Source organism: Martes martes (genome assembly GCF_963455335.1).
Source record: "Martes martes genome assembly, chromosome: 6".
In the NCBI taxonomy this organism is placed as follows: domain Eukaryota; kingdom Metazoa; phylum Chordata; class Mammalia; order Carnivora; family Mustelidae; genus Martes; species Martes martes.
The window spans coordinates 119,151,838-119,176,409 of NC_137893.1; the positions used below are offsets into that span (position 1 = coordinate 119,151,838).

General features: G+C 39.2%; 1 protein-coding gene across 1 annotated transcript; it reads left to right on the plus strand.

Annotated features, from left to right (window-relative positions):
* Nucleotides 1-2,160: 2,160 nt before the first annotated feature.
* On the plus strand, nucleotides 2,161-10,024 carry LOC308344663 (butyrophilin-like protein 1; the record flags this gene model as incomplete). Its single annotated transcript, XM_080806398.1, is given in 10 exon segments — nucleotides 2,161-2,248; nucleotides 4,317-4,667; nucleotides 5,254-5,535; nucleotides 5,677-5,877; nucleotides 6,397-6,417; nucleotides 6,508-6,534; nucleotides 6,717-6,743; nucleotides 8,804-8,830; nucleotides 9,497-10,002; nucleotides 10,004-10,024. Coding segments are annotated over 10 exon segments (1,545 nt in total). The 5' UTR covers nucleotides 2,161-2,166.
* Between the last annotated feature and the right edge of the window lie 14,548 nt (nucleotides 10,025-24,572).

The window sequence follows — 24,572 nt, forward strand, 5'->3', positions numbered from 1 at the left end:
TGGAATGTATGTTAATCTATTTACACTTTAGAATAGAATATACACACAAGCATGTTCACAAAATACAAAGTAAACAAGAGGCAAGTGGTTACTTTAACACTTACAATACTATTTCAGTGTTCCACTCCCATTCCCAAATACTTCAGACCTAAACTATTAGGTGGATGTCAGAGCCCAAGTGAAACAAAAGGGCCTAAGTGGGGAGGCCTGCCAAGCATGGTGGGAGAGGGCTTGAGTGGGCCAGCAGGGCATGAGTGAGGTGGGGGGGCAGCCATGAAGAGAACCGCAGAAGAATATATTGTATTAGAGTTGAACAATGTCATATTATGCAGCAATGAAAATTTTAAAATTTACTGATAAATAGAATATGGTTGAATCTCAAAAAGCATTTTGTTTATCCAAAGAAGCCAAACACAGAAGTGCACACACTGCATAATTTATATTTTATTGTTTTTGAAGTTTTAGAATAGGCAAGATTAAGCTATTGTGATTAGTCAGAATACTGCTTGTTTTTCCTGGAATGAATTGACTGAAAATGAAGTTGAGGGAAATTTTCAAGAGGCAGACAGACATGGTCCATATTTTGAGGGAGGTGGTGGTTATATGAGTATAAACATTTGTAAACTTCATTGAAATGTACATTTCAAAACAATACATTCCATTGTATGCAAATTATATTTTCATAAATATGATTTCTAAAAAGTCAAATGTACCTCATTGTCTCTAGAGAATATTTATTTAAGATTTTAGTATCCCTTTGACCAGACTATTAGTGACTTATATGCTAATATTTATGCAATTGCTATTTGTGTCCTTAATTATCTGTAAACCTGTGTGACATGCAAAAACATGTCTTGGACTTGGAAAAAATCTGAAGTGGAAAGAAATCCCTTTTGAGCACATTCTATGTCTGGGACTGTACAGTTAGGTTATTATCCCCATTTTACTTTTAGGAGCCCTAAGGTTTTGGAAATACAGCCCTAATCTTCTCATAGCACAGAACCCTCCATTTCTGACCTCTTATTTTCTCCTGCACAGTTTCCAATGTCAGTTAGGGTGTGGTAGGAGAAATTTCTTGTATCTCTTGTTCTTGTTCTCTAAATGGTTTAACTTTGTAAGTTAAACATTGGGATGACCAACATCCTTGAATAACACACACAAAGAGGATTCTCCCTCTCTGAATTAAGTGATTTCAGCCCTTTGCAGGTAGGAGGAGGAAGCTACACTGAGCAATTTTGACCAAAGTGCACTCTGGCTCCTATCATTCCAGAGCTGCACCCAGCCCAAAGTCCCCCAGGATGACTTTTATTACCTCCACTTTCACAGTAACTGCAAGAGCTGCAGGCCGGCTGTGACTTTCTTACTGGACCCATTCTAGGAGAGGCATTCACATGTCAGTGTCTTTTGGTAGCCCTGTTTGTCCCCCTCTAAGAATATTTTTACAGTCCAGGGATGGGTTAGAAAGCTACTATTCCCAGCTCCTGAGGCCACACCTTTGGATTCTGACCACGAGAACAACCAGGTACCAATGTCTCTGGAGCTGGGACTTGTAGTTTAACTGAGGAAATAAGGAGGTTCCAGGAAGCCTCCTGGCTCATTCTGGATGGTGAGAGAGGAATGCGTGGTGATGTGGAGGTGTGTCTGTGGAAGTTGTGGGTCCTAAAAACAAAAGGGCTTGAGCTCTGGGTCACATAGTGAGAAAACTCTCTTCTCTTGCTGGAGTTAAGCCACAAGAGTGTTTATAGTAAAAGTAAATAAGTAAATGTATGAATGAATCAATGAACGAAGGCAAGAAGGAAGAAGTTAGATTGGCCAATAGGAGTGGTCTAATTTTGTGTATGCCTTCCTCTCTCAAAAGGAATTCCTTTTCAATTTCAAGAAAGCCCACAGGACACAAGAGAGTGGTTTATGGTTTTCTACACCTGCAGGGAAAATGGTTTTCAGAACGAAGAGAGAGAGGGAAAATCCATTGGGGGAGGGTTGGAGTTGGTGGCGGTCTGTGAAGAAGCACAGCCAAAAAGCTGTGTATAAAAGTAAATCTTTGAATGGGGCTTTTTTTTTTTCCCTGAAAGTTTTCACTCTGGTGTCTTTCTCACCACCTTCTCTTACAGACTACTTCCTTGTCAGAGTGAACATTTCGTGCTTTCACTTTCTGCTCTGAAGAAGATGGTGGTTTCTCCAGACTATTCTCCTGCTGGTTTCCTCCTCCTCCTCCTCCTTCTCCAGGTGTCTACATGGTACTCAGCAGGTCAGTGTTCTCTCTCCTTCTCTTTATATATTCACTTGTTTTTAACGGCTCTTCTCAGATGATGAAAAAACTTGATCATTCATCAGTTGTCATTGTACCTCCTCTCAAAGGCAGTTATATTGGGGGGAACTCTAACTGTGTTTGTGCCAACAGAAGACTGGAAGTTTCTGGCTAAGAATGTGCCGGGTCTTTATATACACACCCCTTACTACTTTGGGTAGATTTTATAAAACTATAGCTGTAATGTTTAGCTAAATCTTTATTGACTATGTGTGATTTTAGCCTGCTTAACTTCAGTGAAACAGTATCAGTGAAAATATACTTTATAATGTTCACATTGCCAAGAAAACCTAAGTATGAGTACAACAAATTTGGAATCCCTGGTTATGATCTTTGACAAATCATTTTTCCCCCCCTCTGGCACTTGAGTCCTTCTTCCATAAAATAGAAAGGGGTCTCAGGATAAATTTTTCAGACTCAAGATTTGGAGAGAAACCAGCTATGAGATTACAATAATGACATTTTTCATTAAAATCTCTTTAATTTGATGTCAGTTAGGCAGGGAGTACTAAAATGTTTTATTTCCACACATGTTGACTCAGAAATTCCACAAAAATTTATCATAAAGAAAAAGCTCTCCCATGTGTGTATGTATAATGTATTAAATGTTTATTGTGGGACTGTTTATAGTAATAATAAATTGGAAGCAATATAAATATTACCCTGATACAGGAAAAGCTTAAACACAATGGTATAGGCAGTGTCAAAAACAATAGATAGACCTAAATTATGTGTACTAAAACGGCTGGATGTTTCTTATTACAGAAATTGATATGTAGTGATTCCATTTATGTGAAATACAGTAACTTTTATACAATATTGTGGATATAAGCAATGTCAAATAACTTTTCCTAAATTAAATGACTTATAGAACATGTATAGCCAGTAGCCATGTATCAGTTAACTAAGAACACGTATCTGTTAAGTACTCTGGGTTTTACACAGAAATAGAAAAGAAGGGACATCACAGCCTTCATCCAGCCTAATGGCCAGTGTCATGCTCCTTGCCCAGGACTGCCTGATCCACATTCTCTGGGACAGTCTGGCCATGGGATTTTTCCTTTAAGCTCATGTGGCCTTGCCATTTGTATGCAACACTCCTGGACCCCTTCACAGCCATGCCTTTTTGAATTCTTCCCACTCCAGGGTCACTATATTTGTGGGTCCTTAAGCTCTGACCATTCAAAAGAGCCACAATATCTTTGGCCTCTGCCAGTGCAAGTTTTGCCCAGGGAGCATCAGTCACCTTTTAGTTACTGATTTCTATACTAAAGTAAGTTGCAAACAGATGGTTTAAGTGACTTGACAAAGGAGATTAGCAAAGCTAAGCAAAGTCCCCATTTTTGGCTTGCAGCATCCTCCTTCTCTGACCCAGGAATCCAACCATCTTCTCTGATAAAGACTGCCCTGCTCTTACGCCCGGGAACCACTGGCTTCTAAGTCCTCTCAAGAAATATTTTTTATGAAAAACTATTCTTTATGATTCTAAGCATTCAGAGTTATTTAAAAAAAATAAAAAGCGACATAACCTTATAAATTCTACATTTCACCTTGATATAAAACACTGTTAATCCTTTTCCTCACCCCTCAACACAGAGGAACCTAAATTGTTAATCAGAAATGGCTTCTTATCCTTTTAGGAGTAGTGTGTTGGGAGAGAAAGGGATGAGTGTGGAGAGAAGTAACTTTGCTCCTCTCCTACCAAAAGAAGGGATAATTGTTTAATAAGTTACTTTGCCACATTTAATTCTAAATAAGTCTCTTATTTAGTTTTTGTAGGTTTTACATAACTTACACATAAATACTATTTGTAAATGCATAGAAAACGGTCCTTTCAAATGCCAAACTATCAGTAGTTGTTACCTCTGGAGAACATATTGAAGAAGGTATTATGGAGATATATATTTTAAGACATATAAAACAATGCAAATAAGAAAGAAATGCAGATGGGTCTTTTGTGTCATCCTCCCTCACTCATTTCCCCAATCTGCCTTTGATTTTCATACAGCATCCAGGTTTTCTGTGACGGGACCGGCTGAGCCCATCATGGTTCTACTAGGGGCAGATGCCACTTTGCCCTGCCAGCTGTCCCCTGAGCAGAGTGCAGCCCACATGCACATTCGGTGGTACCGAAACCAACTCTCCCCCGCTGTGTTTGAGTACCAGAATGGACAGGAACATGGTGGGGAGCAAATGCTGGAATACCGTGGCAGGACAGAGTTCGTGAGGGACTCCATCAACAAAGGAGGTGTGGCCCTGCTGATCCAACATGTTCGTGCCTCTGATCATGGCCAGTACTGGTGTCATTTTATGGATGGTCAGAGCTCCCAAGAGGCTATTGTGGAGCTGCATGTTATAGGTATGTTTACCTGGCACAAAGTGTCATGGTGTGAAGCAAAGAGAAAAAGGATGTCTGGATTCCTAACCTGGCATTTCTTATGATATTCCCTATATTGATATGCTAATTTACCTTGCAGAATGTCACTTTCTTAAAGTATACAGTGATGCTAAGACTATATGCTCTATTCACTTTTAAACATCAAAAAAGGCAATATTTATGATTATGTTTTTGTATCCTAAAAGGCCCCAGAAAATTAATTGTCTGTATTAATTCAGACAGGTACTGACACCCTCAGACATTCGTTTTCATCCATTCAGTAGAGAAAGACAATATATAGGCTTAAACTCCTTTTTCTATCTTCAATTGTACCTTTTTTCTCTCTCTTTGAAATGACTCCAAGCTCTCTTAGTCTCAGTATAGTGCAAAGGCATCAAGCTGATTTCAAAACTGAATCACAGGTTGCCCTAACATTCACTGTGAGAGGATTATTGACCTCTGAGCTTCAGTTTACTTATCAGTCTAGTGAGGGCATTTTGACTGTCAGCCTCAGGGACTCCTGAGCCCCAAGGATTCCAGGCCTTAAACACATGCCTTCTCTCTTCAGGGTTGGGCTCTGCACCTCATGTTCGTATGATGGGACCTGAGGATGGTGGGATCCGAGTGTTGTGCTCTGCAGATGGCTGGTTCCCAAAACCCAGGGTGCAGTGGAGTGACATGATGGGAGTGAATCTACAGGCCCTTTCTGAGTTTCAGACCCAGGATGAAGATGGGCTCTTCTGTGTGGAAGCATCTCTTGTGGTCACAGATAGCTCTCTGGGCAACGTGACCTGTTCCATCCAAAATCCCCTCTCTGGACAGGAGAAAGCATCAGCAATCTTCCTCCCTGGTGAATGAGGCATAAACCCCAAAGCAGAGTTGGGTGTGTGGTGAGGGTAGGGAGGAAGGAAGGAGGGCTGAGGGAGCCTTGGAGAAAGGGCAGGATGGCCTCCAGGCTAGTCCTCACTATGTCTTCACTTGCCTGTGTCAGAGCCCTTCTTCCCCAGGATGGACCCATGGAAGGCAGCCCTGGCTGGGACAGTCCCTGTGCTGATGCTCTTTCTCCTTGGGATCAGCTACACTGGCTGGAGAAAACATCAAGCCAAAGAAAGAGAAGTAAAGAAAAAGCAAAGAGAATCTCGTGAAAGAGATCAGATGAAAAATGAAAAGGAAACAGCACTTAAGGCCAAAGGTATTGTGACCCCAGGACAAATAGGGTTCATGGAGAAGCTGGGGGTGCAGGTTGTATAAGGTGCGTGGGGAAATAAAAGTTGTCAAAGACCTCAAGGAAAACATGGAGTACCAAAATTCCATAAAGCTGGAGTCTTATGGAAAAGAAGAAACCATGGGGGAAACTTGGAGAGTTGTGGGCAGTGGTCTGTACCCAAACTGTGGTGTTGTTTCTCCTTGTGCAAATGTCTTTCCCCCTCTTCTCCTCCTATTCTTCCTTCCAGAATTAGCTTCTGAAACACCTAAGAAAGCATGAATTCCCACAAAGCATTGACACTCCTTCCTCAGTGACCCTATGACATTTCCCATGTAACTTTTCCTAGCACTTATCATTTAGAGTCCACATGTATGTTTGCTAATCCTTCCTACCTACTTAACTATGGGACTCCTAATGGTGGGCCACATTGAATCCATTCAGCTGCTCCATGAAATCAAGAGCAGCTAAAGCCCAATTTGATGGATTTTATATCTCTTCTTTCAGAGAACCTCAAGGCAGAGCTAGGTGAGTCTTGCTTCTTCTCATGCCCTGTGTAGAATTTGCTCCCCTTTCCACATGTGTTGTAGGTCTCTCACGGAATGTTGTTTCTTTCAGAACAGCGAAAGGCACTATACCTTACAGGTAAGAGACTGGGTTTCCCATACCCCTCAATGTTTTGATGTCCAACACTTTCTCGGCTTCCTCTCTTCAGAGTTAAGACTGAAAGATTTAATAGTGACTTGTGAAAAAAAATAAGGGGTGGGGAGAAGAATGTGAGGCTCTGGATGTCTTGCCTTATATTAACTGCATTTTTTCTGTTTCAGATTGGAAGAAGGCCTGGCTGTATCCTGGTAAGTAACTTTCTGGCATAGGTCTTGCCATGTGCCTCTAATATTCCAAGTATAATAAGTAGAGACGTAAGTGCGCGCGCACGCACACACACGCACGCACACACACACACACACACACTGACCTGAAAGTTGTGAAGATTTATTTGATATCGATCTACAGTCTTTTTTTGTATTTGGAAGGTCAAAAATTCAATTGTTTGTCAGCTAAGTATGATGAAAAAATAACTATTGACTGGTGAATTCCACGTGGCTAGAGTAGGACTCAACACGAATTTTTAACCCATCCTCCATAAAGAACGAAGAGACAGAAATCAGAGCAATTTTGGTGGGATTTAGGAAGAATAAAGGACACCCTATATGATAGCAGCATTTCTATACAGTGAATAAAGTTCAAAAGAGCAGTTAACATATTTTATACTTGGGAAAAAGATATTAATTATTATTTTATTTATTTTTACCTATGTGAAATAATCAAAGTAAAGTTCAATACACAGGAACAAGGTTTATGTTTGAAAAGCTTGAAAAACAGTCTTTCAAAATACTTTAATATCATCATAAAAATTTATTTATCTGATGGTAGAGGGAACTGGCTATTTTATATCTTCTGATATCTGTGCCCATGTACTACATATGTTTAAGACTGTGTATGTGCATGTGTAATACAGAGTTAAACCTCAAAAGCATGCTGGGTATTTCCTTAAATATATAGTTGTGCAATTTTTATATGCCTGATATTGTGCTAGATGTTGGTGGCAAAATCCACTGGGGGAAGTAAGCTAAGAACCAGGCAACTGCACACAGCCTGATAAGTACTTTGATAAGACAGGGTCAAGGTGCTCCTCCCAAGGGTTAAAGTTGGATAAACAGTTTCTACTAAGAGTGTTTTCTTTTTTTCCTTTTCTTTCTTTCTCTTTTCTTTTCTTTACTTTTTTCTTTTCTTTCTTTTCTATTTTTTTCTTTCTCTTCTCTTTTCTTCCTTTTCTTTTCTCTTCTTTTCTTTTCAAAGATTTTATTTATTTATTTGTGAGAGAGAGAGAGAAAGAGAGAGGATGAGCAAGGGGGAGGGAGAGAAGAAGCAGGCATCCCACCAGCCAGGGATTCCCTACATAGAGTTCAACCCCAAGATCCTGAGATCATGATCTGATCCAAAGGCAAGTGACCCTCTACTAAGATTTTCTTTCAGGAGCTGCTTTAAAATGTTCCCATGATTCTAGATGAGAGAGCAAAGTGTAGTAGGGATGAGGACATACAGGTTTTTGTTCCAACACTATCAATGACAGCTGAGGAATTCAGTCATTTCTGCTTTCTTGAACTCAGCCTTCTTATCTCTAAGATGAAGAGATCGCAGAAGCCCCTCTTGACTCATGTATTCATCGATTCTACATATAGAGTGCTACCCTTCTTAGAAGTGAGCAGCTCAGTGAGAGACCATCAAGAATTATGGATAAGTTCTTATCTGCCTAGTGCCCCAAGACACTAAGACTATACCCAATCTTTAATAAAATCACAAGACCTGCCATAAGAGAAGTGGCTCCAGGCAGAGGCAGATGTAGCTCTATTCCTCATGAAGAGTCTATCTCTGGAGGAAAATATTAAAAATGTGATTACAAGCATTGAAATTTAAAAAGGTCAGTTTAAAAGCCTTGGTCCAAAGCTTAAACTCTACTCTTACGTGGCCATAGCCTGGGAAACCCCTGAAATAAAACAATAAAATAAAATAAAGTAAAATAAAAGGACATTTTATAGCTTTCATCCTCAATGAGGAGTGCCGCAAAGGTCTTAAGAGCATAGGTGCCTAGAACACTAGACCATGCTCCAGGAGTTCTCCAGACTTACTTCCTCAGTGTTGGGCCAGATGAGGGGATCATTTCTTAATCTGAGGCAGCACAGAGGAAGTAAACCCTTTGTCTTGTAGTTTCTGGATACTGAGAGTCCAAGCTGTTCAGAGGAGGAGGGAAAGAGAGCTGAGCAAAAATGAGCCAGGAAAGGAAGTGTGACCCTCCTCTTCATTCTGTAGTTGTGTTTCCATCATAGTCTCAGTTTGTATTGCTCTTTTTCAGACTGGAGGAAGGAAAAGTTCCAGCCTGGTGAGTGGCTTTTTGTTTATCTTTGGACCCCTTTCCAACCTGGCCTTTGATATCCCATTTTTCCCTCCTAACATCATCTCCTACTTGAAAAGACAGAAGAACCACTATTCTGGTAAAGAGAGGGAAGTACATGAAGATCATTAATTTTGGCCTGGGCTGAGAATTACTGCTAGGATTAGGTACTCTGGTTGTATTTACACCTTCCTATATTGGCATGGTTTCTCACCTATGGTGGGGGGGAGGGAGGTCCACTTGGTTATGAAGGAAATCCCCAACTGAGTAAAAAGTACTTAAAATAATGAGAGTAACTTAGCTGCTCTTTGTAAAGAGGTCAGCTGACATGGAGCCCATTACTAATTAAAGAACATAGTTCTAATTTGTAGATAATTAAGAAGGAACACTATTACCAAGTAAACACTGCAAGTCACAGCTCACTCCTGCATTCTGCCAAGACACTGATAATAGCATAGGTAAGATAAGGTGAGATAAGTAGCATTGAACCCATGGTGAGAGCACTTCGTAGCTCCATCTTCCCCAGCACACACACATATCCAGAGGACGGGGGTTCTTTCACTATCTGATCCTGTTTCTCAAAGGTTTCACCTGCACAACAACCTTCTAAAATATGTAATGTTGGCCCTTCCCTTCCTTTTTCTTTCCCCACAGCCAATGTGACAATAAATCAAGAAATCCATCAGAATTATTGTGACCCAGAGAGCAAAGAGAACTTCAGAGAGGAAACACAGGATCTATCTCTTAGTGATAAGAGAGGAGACTGCAACCTTATCACACTAAATCAGCAAGACTTCACCTCAGGAAGACATTACTGGGAAGTGGATATTATGGACAGTGATGAGTGGACTCTAGGCATTTATGAGAAGCTCACAGGTGAGAGTGGATTATCCACACATCTACAAAAAAAGAAATTCAGAGTCTTAGAAAAGAAAGGATGTAAATTCAGGGCTCTCATCTGTGGCCCTCAAGACATTTCCCCGAAAGAAGATCTCAAGATAGAAAAATATCCACAAAAGATTGTGATTTTTTTGGATTATGAAGACAAAGACATTTCTTTCTATGACTTGACTCAAGGTACCCACATCTTCTCCTTTACCCAGGAAAGCTTCACTGGATCACTTTATCCTTACTTCAACATTAAATCCATGGAGCATTCCCCATATGAGCAATATTAAGTGACTTAGAGGAAGAACTCACACAGTGAAGACAATAGCCTATTCTCTGTAAACCCCAGAATGCCAGTTCTGATGTGTGACCTCAAGTTCACTGATTATGAGGCCTCTTGACTTGAGGCTCCATGATTCCCCGTGACCAGCACTGTTTCTTAATTGCAGAGACAAAAATTTTTGTTTGTAATTGTTATTGTTATAAATGCTGTTTCTTGTTTTATATCTAATATATCACAGACTGATAATTTTCCAGGATAAATTACTGGAAAAATGAAGTCAATAAAAAAACAAATGGATACAATTACAAGCTGTAATAAGCTTATTGTTAGATTCAATATGCTTAAAATTACTCTGTCAATTTTCTCTAAAATGTTTCTAATACTCTAGGTCTGTGTTTGTCTCATAAAGAACCTGTAAGAAACAGTTAATATAGTTCACTGGTCTGTGACCAACAATTTTTTTTTTATGTTTTATTTCTTTTCAGCATAACAGTATTCATTGTTTTTTCACCACACCCAGTGCTCCATGCAATCTGTGCCCACCACCTGGTTCCCCCAACCTCCTACCCCCCACCCCTTTGAAACCCTCAGGTTGTTTTTCAGAGTCCATAGTCTCTCATGGTTCACCTCCCCTTCCAATTTCCCTCAACTCCCTTCTCCTCTCCATCTAACCTTGTCTTCCATATTGTTTGTTATGCTCCACAAATAAGTGAAACCATATGATACTTGACTTTCTCTGCTTGACTTATTTCACTCAGCATAATCTCTTCCAGTCCCATCCATGTTGCTACAAAAGTTGGGTATTCGTCCTTTCTGATGGAGGCATAATACTCCATAGTGGATATGGAACACATCTTCCTTATCCATTCATCCGTTGAAGGGCATCTTGGTTCTTTCCACAGTTTGGCGACCATGGCCATTGCTGCTATAAACATTGGGGTACAGATGGCCCTTCTTTTCACTACATCTGTATCTTTGGGGTAAATACCCAGCAGTGCAATTGCAGGGTCATAGGGAAGCTCTATTTTTAATTTCCTGAGGAATCTCCACACTGTTCTCCAAAGTGGCTGCACCAATTTGCATTCCCACCAACAGTGTCAGAGGGTTCCCCTTTCTCCACATCCTCTCCAACACACGTTGTTTCCTGTCTTGCTAATTTTGACCCTTCTAACTGGTGTAAGGTGGTATCTCAATGTGGTTTTGATTTGAATCTTTCTGATGGCTAGTGATGATGAATATTTTTTCATGTGTCTGGTAGCCATTTGTATGTCTTCATTGGAGAAGTGTCTGTTCATATCTTCTGCCCATTTTTTAATATGATTGTCTGCTTTGTGTGTGTTGAGTTTGAGGAATTCTTTATAGATCCTGGATATCCACCTTTTATCTGTACTGTCATTTGCAAATATCTTCTCCCATTCCGTGGGTTACCTCTTTGTTTTGCTGACTATTTCTTTTGCTGTGCAGAAGCTTTTGATCTTGATGAAGTCCCAAAAGTTCATTTTCACTTTTGTTTCCTTCGCCTTTAGAGACATATCTTGAAAGAAGTTGCTGTGGCTGATATCAAAGACGTTACTGCCTATGTTCTCCTCTTGGATTCTGATGGATTCCTGTCTCACGTTGAGGTCTTTTATCCATTTCGAGTTTATCTTTGTGTACGGTGTAAGAATGGTCGAGTTTCATTCTTCTACATATAGCTGTCCAATTTTACCAGCACCATTTATTGAAGAGACTGTCTTTTTTCCACTGGATATTTTTTCCTGTTTTGTTGAAGATTATTTGGCCATAGAGTTGAGGGTCCATATCTGGGCTCTCTACTCTGTTCCACTGGTCCATGTGTCTGTTTTTATGCCAGTACCATGCTGTCTTGGTGATCACAGCTTTGTAGTAAAGCTTGAAATCAGGTAACGTGATGCCGCCAGTTTTATTTTTGTTTTTCAACATTTCCTTAGCAATTCAGGATCTCTTCTGATTCCATACAAATTTTAGGATTATTTGCTCCAGCTCTTTGAAAAATACTGGTGGAATTTTGATCGGAATGGCATTAAAAGTATAGATTGCTCTGGGCAGTATAGACATTTTAACGATGTTTATTCTTCCGGTCCAAGAGCATGGATGGTCTTCCATCTTTTTGTGTCTTCTTCAATATCTTTTAGGAGTGTTCTGTAGTTCCTCGAGTACAGATCTTTAACCTCTTTGGTTAGGTTTATTCCGAGTTATCTTATGGTTCTTGGTGCTATAGTAAATGGAATCAATTCTCTAATTTGCCTTTCTGTATTTTCATTATTAGTGTATAAGAAAGCCACTGATTTCTGGACATTGACTTTGTATCCTGCCACATTACTGAATTGCACGAAAGAAGGGAAATAATCATGATTAGAGCAGAGATCAATGAGGTAGAAACCAGAGATACAGTAGAACGTATCAATGAAACTAGAAGCTGGTTTTTTGAAAGAATCAATAAGATCGATAAACCATTGGCCACACTAATCCAAAAGAAAAGAGAGAAAGCCCAAATTAATAAAATTATGAATGAAAAGGGAGAGATCACAACTAACACCAAGGAAGTAGAAACAATCATCAGAAGTTATTATCAACAGTTATATGCCAATAAGCTAAGCAACCTAGATGAAATGGATGCATTCCTGGAAAACTATAAACTCCCAAAATTGAACCAGGAAGAAATTGACAACATGAATAGACCGATATCTAGTAACGAGATTGAAGCAGTGATCAAAAGCCTCCCAAAAAACAAGAGCCCAGGACCCCATGGATTCCCTGGGGAATTCTATCAAACTTTCAAAGAAGAAATAACACCTATTCTCCTGAAGCTGTTTCAAAAAATTGAAGCAGAAAGAAAACTTCCAGACTCTTTTTATGAAGCCAGCATTACCCTGATCCCCAAACCCGGCAAAGACCCTACCAAAAAGGAGAATTTCAGACCAATATCACTGATGAATATGGATGCCAAGATTCTCAACAAGATCCTAGCAAACAGGATCCAACAGCACATTAAAAAGATTATCCACCATGACCAGGTGGGATTCATCCCTGGGTTACAAGGATGGTTCAACATTCGCAAATCAATCAATGTGATAGAACAAATCAATAAGAGAAGAGAGAAGAACCACATGATCCTCTCAATTGATGCAGAAAAAGCTTTTGACAAAATCCAGCATCCATTCCTGATTAAAACACTTCAAAGTATAGGGATAGAGGGAACATTCCTGAACTTCATCAAATCTATCTATGAAAGACCCACAGCAAATATCATCCTCAATGGGAAAAAGCTTGCAGCCTTCCCGTTGAGATCAGGAACACGACAAGAATGCCCACTCTCACCACTCTTGTTCAACATTGTATTAGAAGTCCTAGCAACAGCAATCAGACAACAAAGAGAAATAAAGGGTATCCAAATTGGCAATGAAGAAGTCAAACTCTCTCTCTTCGCAGATGACATGATTCTTTATATGGAAAACCCAAAAGACTCCACCCCCAAACTACTAGAACTCATACAGCAATCCTATACAGTTTCTATACAAACATTAGGATTGTTTGTTCCAGCTCTGTGAAAAATGTCAACCATATTTTGATAGGGATTGTATTGAATTTGTAGATTGCTTGGGGCAGCATAGAGATTTTCACAGGGTTTATTCTTCCAATCCATGAGCATAGAATATTTTTCCATCTCTTTGTGTCTTCCTCAATTTCTTTCATAAGTGTTCTGTAGTTTCTAGACTAGAGATCCTTTACCTCTTTGGTTAGGTTTATTCCTAGGTATCTTATGGTTTTAGGTGCTATTTTAAATGGAATCAGTCCTTAATTTCTCTTTCTTCAGTCACATTGTTAGTGTATAGAAGTGCAGCTGATTTCTGTGCATTGATTTTGCATCCTGCCACAATGTTGAATTGCCATATGAGTGCTTGTAATTTGGAGGTGCAGCCTTTTGGGTTTTCCACATACAGTATCATGTCATTTGCAAAGAAAAGAGAGTTTTACTTCTTCTTTGCCAATTTGAATGCCTTTTATTTCTTTTTGTTGTCTGATTGCTGAGGCTAGGACTTCAAGTTGTGAGGGTGGGCATCCCTGTTGTGTTCCTGACCTTTAGGGAAAAGTTCTCAGTTTTTTTTTATATTGAGAAAGATATTCACCATTACTCTTTTCATAGATGGCTTTTATGATACTGAGGTATGTTCCTTCTATCCCTACCCTTTGAAGAGTTTTAATCAAGAAAGTATGCTGTACATTGTCAAATGTTTTCTCTACATCAATCTAGAAGATCATATGGTTCTTGTCTCTTCTGTTTGTAATATGATCTATCACTCTGATTGATTTTTGAATGTTGAAACACAGTTGCATCTCAGGAATAAATCCCATCTGGTCAGGGTGAATAATTCTTTTAATGTACAGTTGGAGCCTATTGGGTAGGATCTTCTTGAGTATTTTGGCATCCATGTTCATCAGGGACATTGGTCTGTAATTCTCCTATTTGATGGGATCTTTGCCTGGTTTTCAGATCAGGGTAATACTGGCCTCATAGAATGAGTTTGGAAGTTTTACTTCCATTTCTATTTTTTGGAACAGCTTCAGTAGACTAGGTATTAATTCTCTAAATGTTTGGTAGAATTCTCTTTGGAAGTCATTCAGCCCTGGACTCTTGTTTTTCGGGAGCTTTTTGATTATTGTTTCAATTTCCTTGCTTGTTATTTGTCTGTTCTGATTGTCTATTTCTTCCTCTTTCAGTCTTGGTAGTTTATAAGTATCTAGGAATACATTCATTTTGTCCAGATTGCCTAGTTTTTTGGGCAGATAGTTGCTGGCAATAAGTTCTAGTAATTGTCTCTATTTCCCTGGTTTTCGTAGTGATTTCTCCCCTTTCATTCATGATTTTATTAATGTGGGTCCTTTCTCTTTTCTTTTGGAGAAATCTGGCCAGAGGTTCATTGATCTTATTAATTCTTTCAAAGAACCAGCTTCTATTTTTGTTAATCTGTTCTACTATTCTTCTAGTTTCCATTTCATTGGTTTCTGCTCTAATCTTTATTATTTCTCTTCTGCTGCTGGGTTTAAGCTTTCTTTGCTTTTTTTATCCAGGTCCTTTAGATGTGCATTTGGGATTTTTCTAAAATTTTGAGAGAGGCTTGGATGGCTATGTATTTTTCTTAGGACTGCCTTTGCAATATCCCATAGGTTTTGAACCAATGTGTTTTCATTTTCATTGGTTTGAATGAATTGTTTAATTTCCTCTTGAATTTCCTGGTTGACTCATTCATTTCTTAGCAGGATGCTTTTTAACTTCCAAGGATTTGTGTTCCTTCCAAGTTTTTCCTGTAGTTGAGTTCCAATTTCAAAGCATTGTGGTCTGAAAATGGACAGGGAATCATCTCAATCTTTTGGTTGAGACCTTGAATTGTGACCCAGTATGTGATCTATTCTGGAGAAAATTCCATGTGCGCTCAATAAGAATGAGTATTCTGTTGTTTTAAGATGGAAAGTTTTGTATATATGTACAAAGACCATGTGATCCAATGTGTCCTTCAAATCTCTTGTTTCTTTTTTGATGTTCTACTTAGATGATCTGCATATTGCTGTGGGTGGAATGTTGAAGTCTAGTATTAATGTATTATCATTTATATCATCTTGTTCACAATGAGAGTAACTATTAAAAGGTATGAATTTAGTGTCATTGTATTACCTATAAAGTCCCTGTTTCTATAGACTATCTCTGTTAATTTCTGGTCTATATCACTCCTGGGGTTTTTCTCCTTTTATAGAATGCCCCTTAATATTTCTTGCAGAACTGGTTGGTGGTCATGTATTCCCTCAGTTTCTGAACAGTCCTGGAAACTCTTTATCTCTCCATCTGTTCTGAATGAAAGCCTTGCTGGATAAAGTACTCTTGGCTGCATGTTCTTCTCATTTACTATTCTGAATATGTCTTGCCAACCCTTTCTGGTTTGCCAGGTCTCTGTGGATATGTCTGATGGTATTCTGATGTACCTCCCTCCATGCCTAAGAAATCTCTTCCACCTAGCTGCTCTCAGGTTGATTCCCTTGACTCTAAGATTTACAAGCTTCACTATTATATGTCAAGATGTTGATCTGTTTTTATTGATTTTGGGAAGGGTCCTCCCTGCCTCAGATAGGAATGCTTGTTTCCTTACCAATATTGAGGAAGTTCTCAGCTATGATTTGCTCAAATATACTTTTTAGTCCTCCCTCTCTTTCTACTCCCTCAGGGTTTCCAATAATTCTGACATTAGAACATTTCATGGTGTCATTGATCTCTCTAAGTCTATTTTCATGTGCTACTGGCTGCCTCTCCCTATCCTCCTCAACTTCCTTCTTTTCTATCAGCTTATCTTCTAGATCACTAATTCATTCTGCTTCATTTATCCTAGCTGTTAGAGTATCCCGTTTAGACTGCATCTCTTTCATAGCATTTTTAAGTTTGGCCTGATTAGATTTCATTTCCGCCCTTAGAGGTTCTATATTGTCACTAATGTTTTTTTCAAGCCTAGCTATTGACTTCATAATTACTATACTGAAATCTATATCTGACATCTTGCTTATATCCATATCCATTAGTTGTGTGGCAAAGGACATTGTCTCTGGTTCTTTCCTTTGTTGGGATTTCCTCCTCCTGGTCATTCTCTTGAGGGCTGGTTAAACAAATTGGACAGAGTCCAAAATATCAACTACTACCCAAGCAAAATGCACCTTAAAAAAAAAATCCAAAGTGGTCAAAATCTACCACAAATATGCCACCAAAGCCAAGATAGTCCAAAACAATAAAAAAGAAAAGACAGAGAGGGAGGGGAGGGTTGGGGAGAGAGATTATAATCTCTCAGGGTGGAGAAAACAGGGTGATCTGCCTGTTTCCGATTGATTTTTAGTCTGTGTGTTAGGAGACACTATATCCCAAAATTGCAAAAAAGTCAGAATATATCTATATATATAGATATATAGATATATATATAGATTATATATTTAAAATATATACAGATATATATTTAAATATATATAAATATAAATATATATATTTAAATATATATCTATATTATATATATAGATATATTTTAAAATATACTATATATAATATATATAAAAGTCAGAAAAAATATATATAAACATATATATACATATATGTATACATATAGCATATGTATACATATATGTATATATCTAGTACGTCACTTTTACCTTTATATATATATACACATATACGTATATGTGTATATATGTATATACACTCTATCCATTTTTACCTTGATATATATATACATATATACATATATGTGTATATATATGTGTGTATGTGTATATATGTGTATATATATGTGTATACATATGTATATACACATATACATATATATGTGTATACATATATGTGTGTGTGTATATATATATGCCTTGATATATATATACACACATATATACACATATATATACACACATATACTTATATGCATATGTGTATATATATATATCAAGGTAAAAGTGGATAGAGTGAAAAACGTACTAGTATATAGTATATGTATACATATATGTATATATGTGTTTATATATATATTCTGACTTTTATATATATATTATATATATAGATATATTCTGACTTTTTTGCAATTTTGAGATATAGTGTCTCCTAACACGCAGATATATATATATACCTTGATATATATAGACACATATACACATATGTGTCTATATATATCAAGGTAAAAGTGGAGAGAGTGAAAAACGTACTAGTATGGGACATAAATCTATAAAACATATATGAGGAAAATAGAACTTGAAAAAATGACTTAAAAATGTAGGTTGGGGAAAGGGAAGGGAGGGAGACAAGATGGCAGAGAAGTAGGAGGAGGCGCCATTTCAACCTGTCCCCTAAAGTGAGCTGATTACCTACCAAAGAACTCTGATCACCCATGAAATCAGCATGAGATTAGAATTATACACTTCTGTATCTCTACGGGGGCAGAAGACGGAAGAGGGCAGGTAAAGCAGAGTGGGAACATCCGACTGATATCGGAAGATAAACAAAAGGGGGAGGGAGCCACCAGAAGTGACCCATTGGAAAGTAATACCCTAATATGAGAGTGCCCTGTGATTGGGGACCAGCATTAACTTGGGGTCTGGTTGAAAGCATTCAAAAAGAGCAAAGGATTGCAGAGGGAAATTGGGGGAATCAGGTGGTTAGAGACAGGGGCTTAAGCCCGCCAACCCAGGACAGCCACAGCTGGTGCTGAGCCAGAGAGAGTGCAGCAAAGAAGCCAAGTCTTGGTACCTGAGCCGCTGGTGCACCTGAGAGCGTCTGGGTGGCAGTGCCCATGAGGGTGAGGGAGCCTCGCCAGCTGGCAGAACCACAGCCTTTTGCAGTCTCCACGTGCGCTGCGTGACTAGAGTCTAAGTCGCGCCCTACACCCTCCTCTGAGAGGTGCGTGCAGGTGACAGCCGGAGCTCTCTGGGACCTGGAGAATCTGAGCATTCCCAGCACAGGCCAGCTTGAAAATCTCAGTGCACTATCAATGCTTGGGACCTCTCTGGTGGTCTGGACCTGCCCAGACAGCCATGGCTAGTATTTCTCATGGTTTTGGGTACAAGTGGGAGTTCCTATGACCCAGGAGACTATGACTGGGAATGTGCTCTGCCAGTGGCAGAGAGGGAATTTATGTGCTCTGGAGCACCCTGAGGGGAAGAAACTGAGGCATTTCTCTGAGAGGGAGGTCTGGGTGCAGTTTGCTTTCCTCTACCTCCAAAAACCGTCAAAAGCCACCAAGGGGAGAGAAAACAAATGAACAAACAAACAAAAAACCCTACAGAGAACAAAAGCCTGAAAAACTGGTTTCCTCAGAGCCCACCCCATTGATTGGGGCAGGAGGACTTAACTCTAGGAACATTACCTGAAAACCCACGCAGGAGGCCCCTCCCCCAGAAGGCCAACCAAAAAAATAAAAAATAAAATAAAAGACAAGAGGACAACCAACACTACTTCATAGATACAACTTTTATTCTTAATCCATTCCCACTATTCTGCTTCTTTTTATTTTTTTAATATATAACTTTTTAACCTATTTACCATCACAATGAGATGTTCAGTACATCAAATTCCATAATAACCTTTTAACCTGAACTTTTTGAAACATATACCTGTGTTTTTCTTTTGCTTTTCTATTTTTAAATTTATTTTATTTTATTTTATTTTACATTTTCATACAGAGATAAGCTTCAAGGTAATCCCCTTTCCCCAATCAATGCTACCCCTATAGGTAAACCAGTTTTAATCTCCCTTTATCTTAGGAAAGTTCAGTCCTTTAACAAAGATATCAAGATATATCCAGGAAGAATCAAAATAACCTTCCTCGCCCACACTGAGAATTTAAAACCACTCTCCCATCTTTTTCTTCTGTCAGTGTTTCTGTGTATTTGTTTTTGTCCTGGTAGTATATAAATCTTATACTTGGGGTTCTTTTTGACGGGCTCTTTTTTTTTTCTCTCTCTCTCTTGTCATCTACTTTTGTCAGTCTTTTTGTTTGTCTGTTTTTGTTTGTATACTTCATAAATCTTACCTTGGGGCCCATTTGGGCTGGGTCTTCTCTTTTATCTTTCTTATCTTTTTTTCTTTATTTAATTTCTTTTCAGTGTAACAGAATTCATTGTTTATGCACCACACCCATTGCTCCATGCAGTATGTGTCCTCCATAATACCCACCACCATGCTCCCCAAACCTCCCACTCCCCAGCCCTCCAAAGCCCTCAGATTGTTTTTCAGAGTCCATAGTCTCTCATGTTTCATCTCCCCTTCCAATTTCCCTCAACTCCCTTCTCCTCTCCATCTTCCCATGTCCTCCATGTTATTTGTTATGCTCCACAAGTAAGTGAAACCATATGATACTTGATTCTCTCTGCTTGACTTATTTCACTCAGCATAATCTCTTGCAATCCCGTCCATATTGATACAAAAGTTGTGCATTCATCCTTTCTGATGGAGGCATTCTGATGGAGGTACTCCAAAGTGTATATGGACCACATCTTCCTTATCCACTCTTCCATTGAAGGGCATCTTATTTCTTTCCACAGTTTGGCGACCGTGGCCATTGCAGCTATAAACATTGGGGTACACTTCTTTTCACTACATCTGTATCTTTGGGGGAAATACCCAGTAGTGCAATTGCAGGGTCATAGGGAAGCTCTATTTTTAATTTCTTGAGGAATCTCCACACTGTTCTCCAAAGTGGCTGCACCAACTTGCATTCTCACCAACAGTGTAAGAGGGTTCCCCTTTCTCCACATCCTCTCCAACACACGTTGTTTCCTGTCTTGCTAATTTTGGCCATTCTAACTGATGTAAGGTGGTATCTCAATGTGGTTTTAATTTGAATATTCCTGATAGATAGTGATGATGAACATTTTTTCATATGTCTGATAGTCATTTGTATGTCTTCATTGGAGAAGTGTCTGTTCATATCTTCTGCCCATTTTTTGACATGATTATCTGTTTTGTGTGTGTTGAGTTTGAGAAGTTCTTTATAGATCCTGGATATCAGCCTTTTGTCTGTACTGTCATTTGCAAATATCTTCTCCCATTCCGTAGGTTGCCTCTTTGTTTTGCTGACTATTTTTTTTGCTGTGCAGAAGTTTTTGATCTTGATGAAGTCCCAAAAGTTCATTTTCGCTTTTGTTTCCTTTGCCTTTGGAGACATATCTTGAAAGAAGTTGCTGTGGCTGATATCAAAGAGGTTACTGACTATGTTCTTTATGATTCTGATGGATTCCTGTCTCATCTTGAAGTCTTTTATCCATTTCTAGTTTATCTTTGTGTACACTGTAAGAGAATGGTCAAGTTTCATTCTTCTACATATAGCTGTCCAGTTTTCCCAGCACCATTTATTGAAGAGACTGTCTTTTTTCCACTGGATATTTTTTCCTATTTGTCGAAGATTATTTGACCATAGAGTTGAGGGTCCATATCTGGGCTCTCTACTCTGTTCCACTGGTCTATGTGTCTGTTTTTATGCCAGTAGCATGCTGTCTTGGTGATCACAGCTTTGTAGTAAAGCTTGAAATCAGGTAACATGATGCCACCAGTTTTGTTTTTCTTTTTCAGCATTTCCTTAGCAATTCGGGGTCTCTTCTGATTCCATACAAATTTTAGGATTATTTGCTCCAGCTCTTTGAAAAATACCAAAAAATGGAATTTTGATCAGAATGGCATTGAAAGTGTAGATTGCTCTAGGCAGTATAGACATTTTAACAATGTTTATTCTTCTGATCCAAGAGCATGGAATGGTCTTCCATCTTTTTGTGTCTTCTTTGATTTCTTTTAGGAGTGTTCTGTAGTTCCTCAAGTACAGATCCTTTACCTTGTTGGTTAGGTTTATTCCCAAGTATCTTTTAGTTCTCAGTGCTATAGTAAATGGAATCAAATCTCTAATTTCCCTTTCTGTGTTTTCATTGTTAGTGTATAAGAAAGCCACTGATTTCTGGACATTGACTTTGTATCCTGCCACATTACTGAATTGCTGTATGAGCTCTATGGATTCTTTTGTTTTTTCCATATAAAGTATCATGTCATCTGCGAAGAGAGAGAGTTTGACTTCTTCATTCCTAATTTGGATACCTTTTATTTCTCTTTATTGTCTGATTGCTGTTGCTAGGACTTCTAAAACTATGTTGAACAAGAGTGGTGAGAGTGGGTATCCTTGTCATGTTCCTGATCTATCTTTCTTTCTTTTTTTTTTTCTGTCTCTCTCTCTCTTTTTCTTTTTTCTTTCTTCTTTGTGGGAGGCCGTGCAGTAGCTTGAGAGTGAACCAAACCAGGCCCTGACTCGCGCCTCCTTGAAACCTAAGGGTTAAAGCAATCCTGTGGGTAATAAATTGAGGTGCTTTAGAGAATGGGCCTGTGCTATGGGTCTCACGCTCTCCTATGCGACCACCCTCTGGGGCTTATCTGGAACAGGACATGCAGGCGTAAAGCCGTGAATCAGTAACTTGAATTGCTGTTCCTGCAGGGGCCATAAACCACACCTGATGCCCTTTTGGCCCTTCTCTGTCTACTTATCTATAGGGAATTCATCTATAAGCAGCCCTCTTGGTGTCAGGATGTTTGCACATGAGCCTTAAGAAGCTTTCTAAGGGGAACCTGTGAAAACTATTCTAAGAATGCAATGGATCACTGCTTCCTTGTGATTGTCTCTGTACGATATTTATATCAGAGCACTCTTCTGAATAAACTGGCACTGAATAAACTGGCACTTTGCCCCTCCTGTCCTCATCACTTTGCGACTTCGTTCTTCACCATCCTCTTATCCTCTTGACCCTGGTCGTGTTGTCGTGCCAGCCGCAATAGTTCTTGGTGGGGACTCTCAATTGTTCAGAAGCATCCCTGGATGCACCTTGCCTGCACCATGGTTGATACATTCAGCTACACATCCGTTCAGCCATCTCTCGCCAAAATGACTAGGAGGAGGAATGCCCAACAGAAGAAAAATTCAGAGACTGGGCCTTCTGCACTAGAGCTATTGGATATGGACATAGATAGTATGTCAGAAAGGGAATTCAGGCTAACAATTATCCAGGCAGTAGCTAGGTTGGAGAAAGCCTTGGATGACAAAATGGAATTGATTAGGGCAAAAGTGAAAGCCACCAGGGATGATGTTCACAATGTTCTCAATGAGTTCCAATCTAATCTAAATTCTCTAAAAGCTAGTGTAACTGAGACAGAAGATAGAATTAGTGATCTGGAGGACAAACAGATAGAGAGAAAGGATCAGGAGGAAGCCTGGAACAAACAGCTTAGAAGCCACAAAAACAGAATTAGGGAAATAAATGACGCCATAAAACGTTCCAATGTCAGAATTATTGGAATCCCTGAGGGGGAGGAGAAAGAAAGAAGACTAGAAGATATAGTTGAACAAATTCTCCATGAAAATTTTCCCATCTCGTGAATGGAACCAGCGTTCGAGTACTAGAGGCAGAAAGGCATCCCCACAAGATCATAGAATCTAGAAAGACCTCGAGACACCTGACAGTGAAAATGATGAATCATAATTGTAGGCAGGAGCTCTTGAAAGCAGCTAGGGCAAAGAAGTTCCTTACGTACAGAGGAAAGCCCATCAGAATAACATCAGATCTGTCCACAGAAACCTGGCAAGCCAGAAAGGGCTGGCAAGATGTATTCGGGGCACTAAATGAGAAGAACATGCAGCCAAGAATACTTTATCTAGCAAGACTGTTGTTCAAAATGGATGGAGAGATAAAGAGCTTTCAAGACCAGCAAGGTCTAAAAGAGTATGTGACCACCAAGCCGACACTGCAGGAAATATTAAGGGAGGTTCTATAAAAGAGGAAAAATCCTTATAATATCATTGAACAGAAATATATGCAGACAATCTTTAAAAACAAAGACTTCACAGGTAACACAATGTCAATAAAAATGCATCTCTCAATAATCACTCTTAATGTGAATGGCCTAAATGCACCGGTAAAATGACAGGACCCATCCATATGTTGCCTACAAGAGACCCATTTTGAACCTAAGGATACATCCAGACTGAAAGTGAAGGGATGGAGAAGCATCTTTTGTGCCAATGGGCCTCAAAAGAAGACTGGAGCAATGATTCTCATATCAGATAAATTAGATTTTAAACTAACAACTGTAGTCAGAGATACAGAAGGACACTACATCATTCTTAAAGGGACTATCTACCAAGAGATCTAACAATAATAAATATTTATGCCCCCAATATGGGGGCAGCCAATTACATAAGAAAACTGTTAATCAAAATAAAGAGTCATACTGATATGAGTTCATTAATAGTAGGAGATCTTAACACACCACTCTCAGTAATAGACAGATCATCCAAGCAGAAAATCAAGAGCATTGAATGACACATTGGGCCAGATGGACCTCCTAGATATATACAGAACATTCCACCCTAAAACAACAGAATTCTCTTTCTTCTCGAGTGCACATGGAACCTTCTCCAGGATAGACCACATACTGGGTCACAAATCAGGGCTCAACTGATACCAAAAGACTGAGATTATTCCCTGCATATTCTCAGATCACAATGCTTTGAAACTGGTGCTCAACCACAAGGAAAAGTATGGAAAGAATTCAAACAGCTGGAATCTAAAGACCACCTTGCTTAAGAATGCTTGGATCAGGGGCGCCTGGGTGGCTCAGTGGGTTAAAGCCTCTGCCTTCGGCTCAGGTCATGATCCCAGGGTCCTGAGATCGAGCCCCACATTGGGCTCTCTGCTCAGCAGGAAGTCTGCTTCCTCCTCTCTCTCTGCCTGCCTCTCTGCCTACTTGTGAGCTCTCTCTGTCAAATAAATGAATAAAATCTTAAAAAAAAAAAAAAAAGAATGCTTGGATCAACCAGGAAATCAAAGAAGAACTTGAACAATTCATGGAAACCAATGAAAATGAAGACACTTCGGTCCAAAACCTATGGGTTACAGCAAAGGCAGTCCTAAGGGGGAAACACCTAGCCACCCAAGCCTCCCACAAAAAAATTGAAAAATCCAGAATACATCAGCTGTCTCTACACCTTAAAT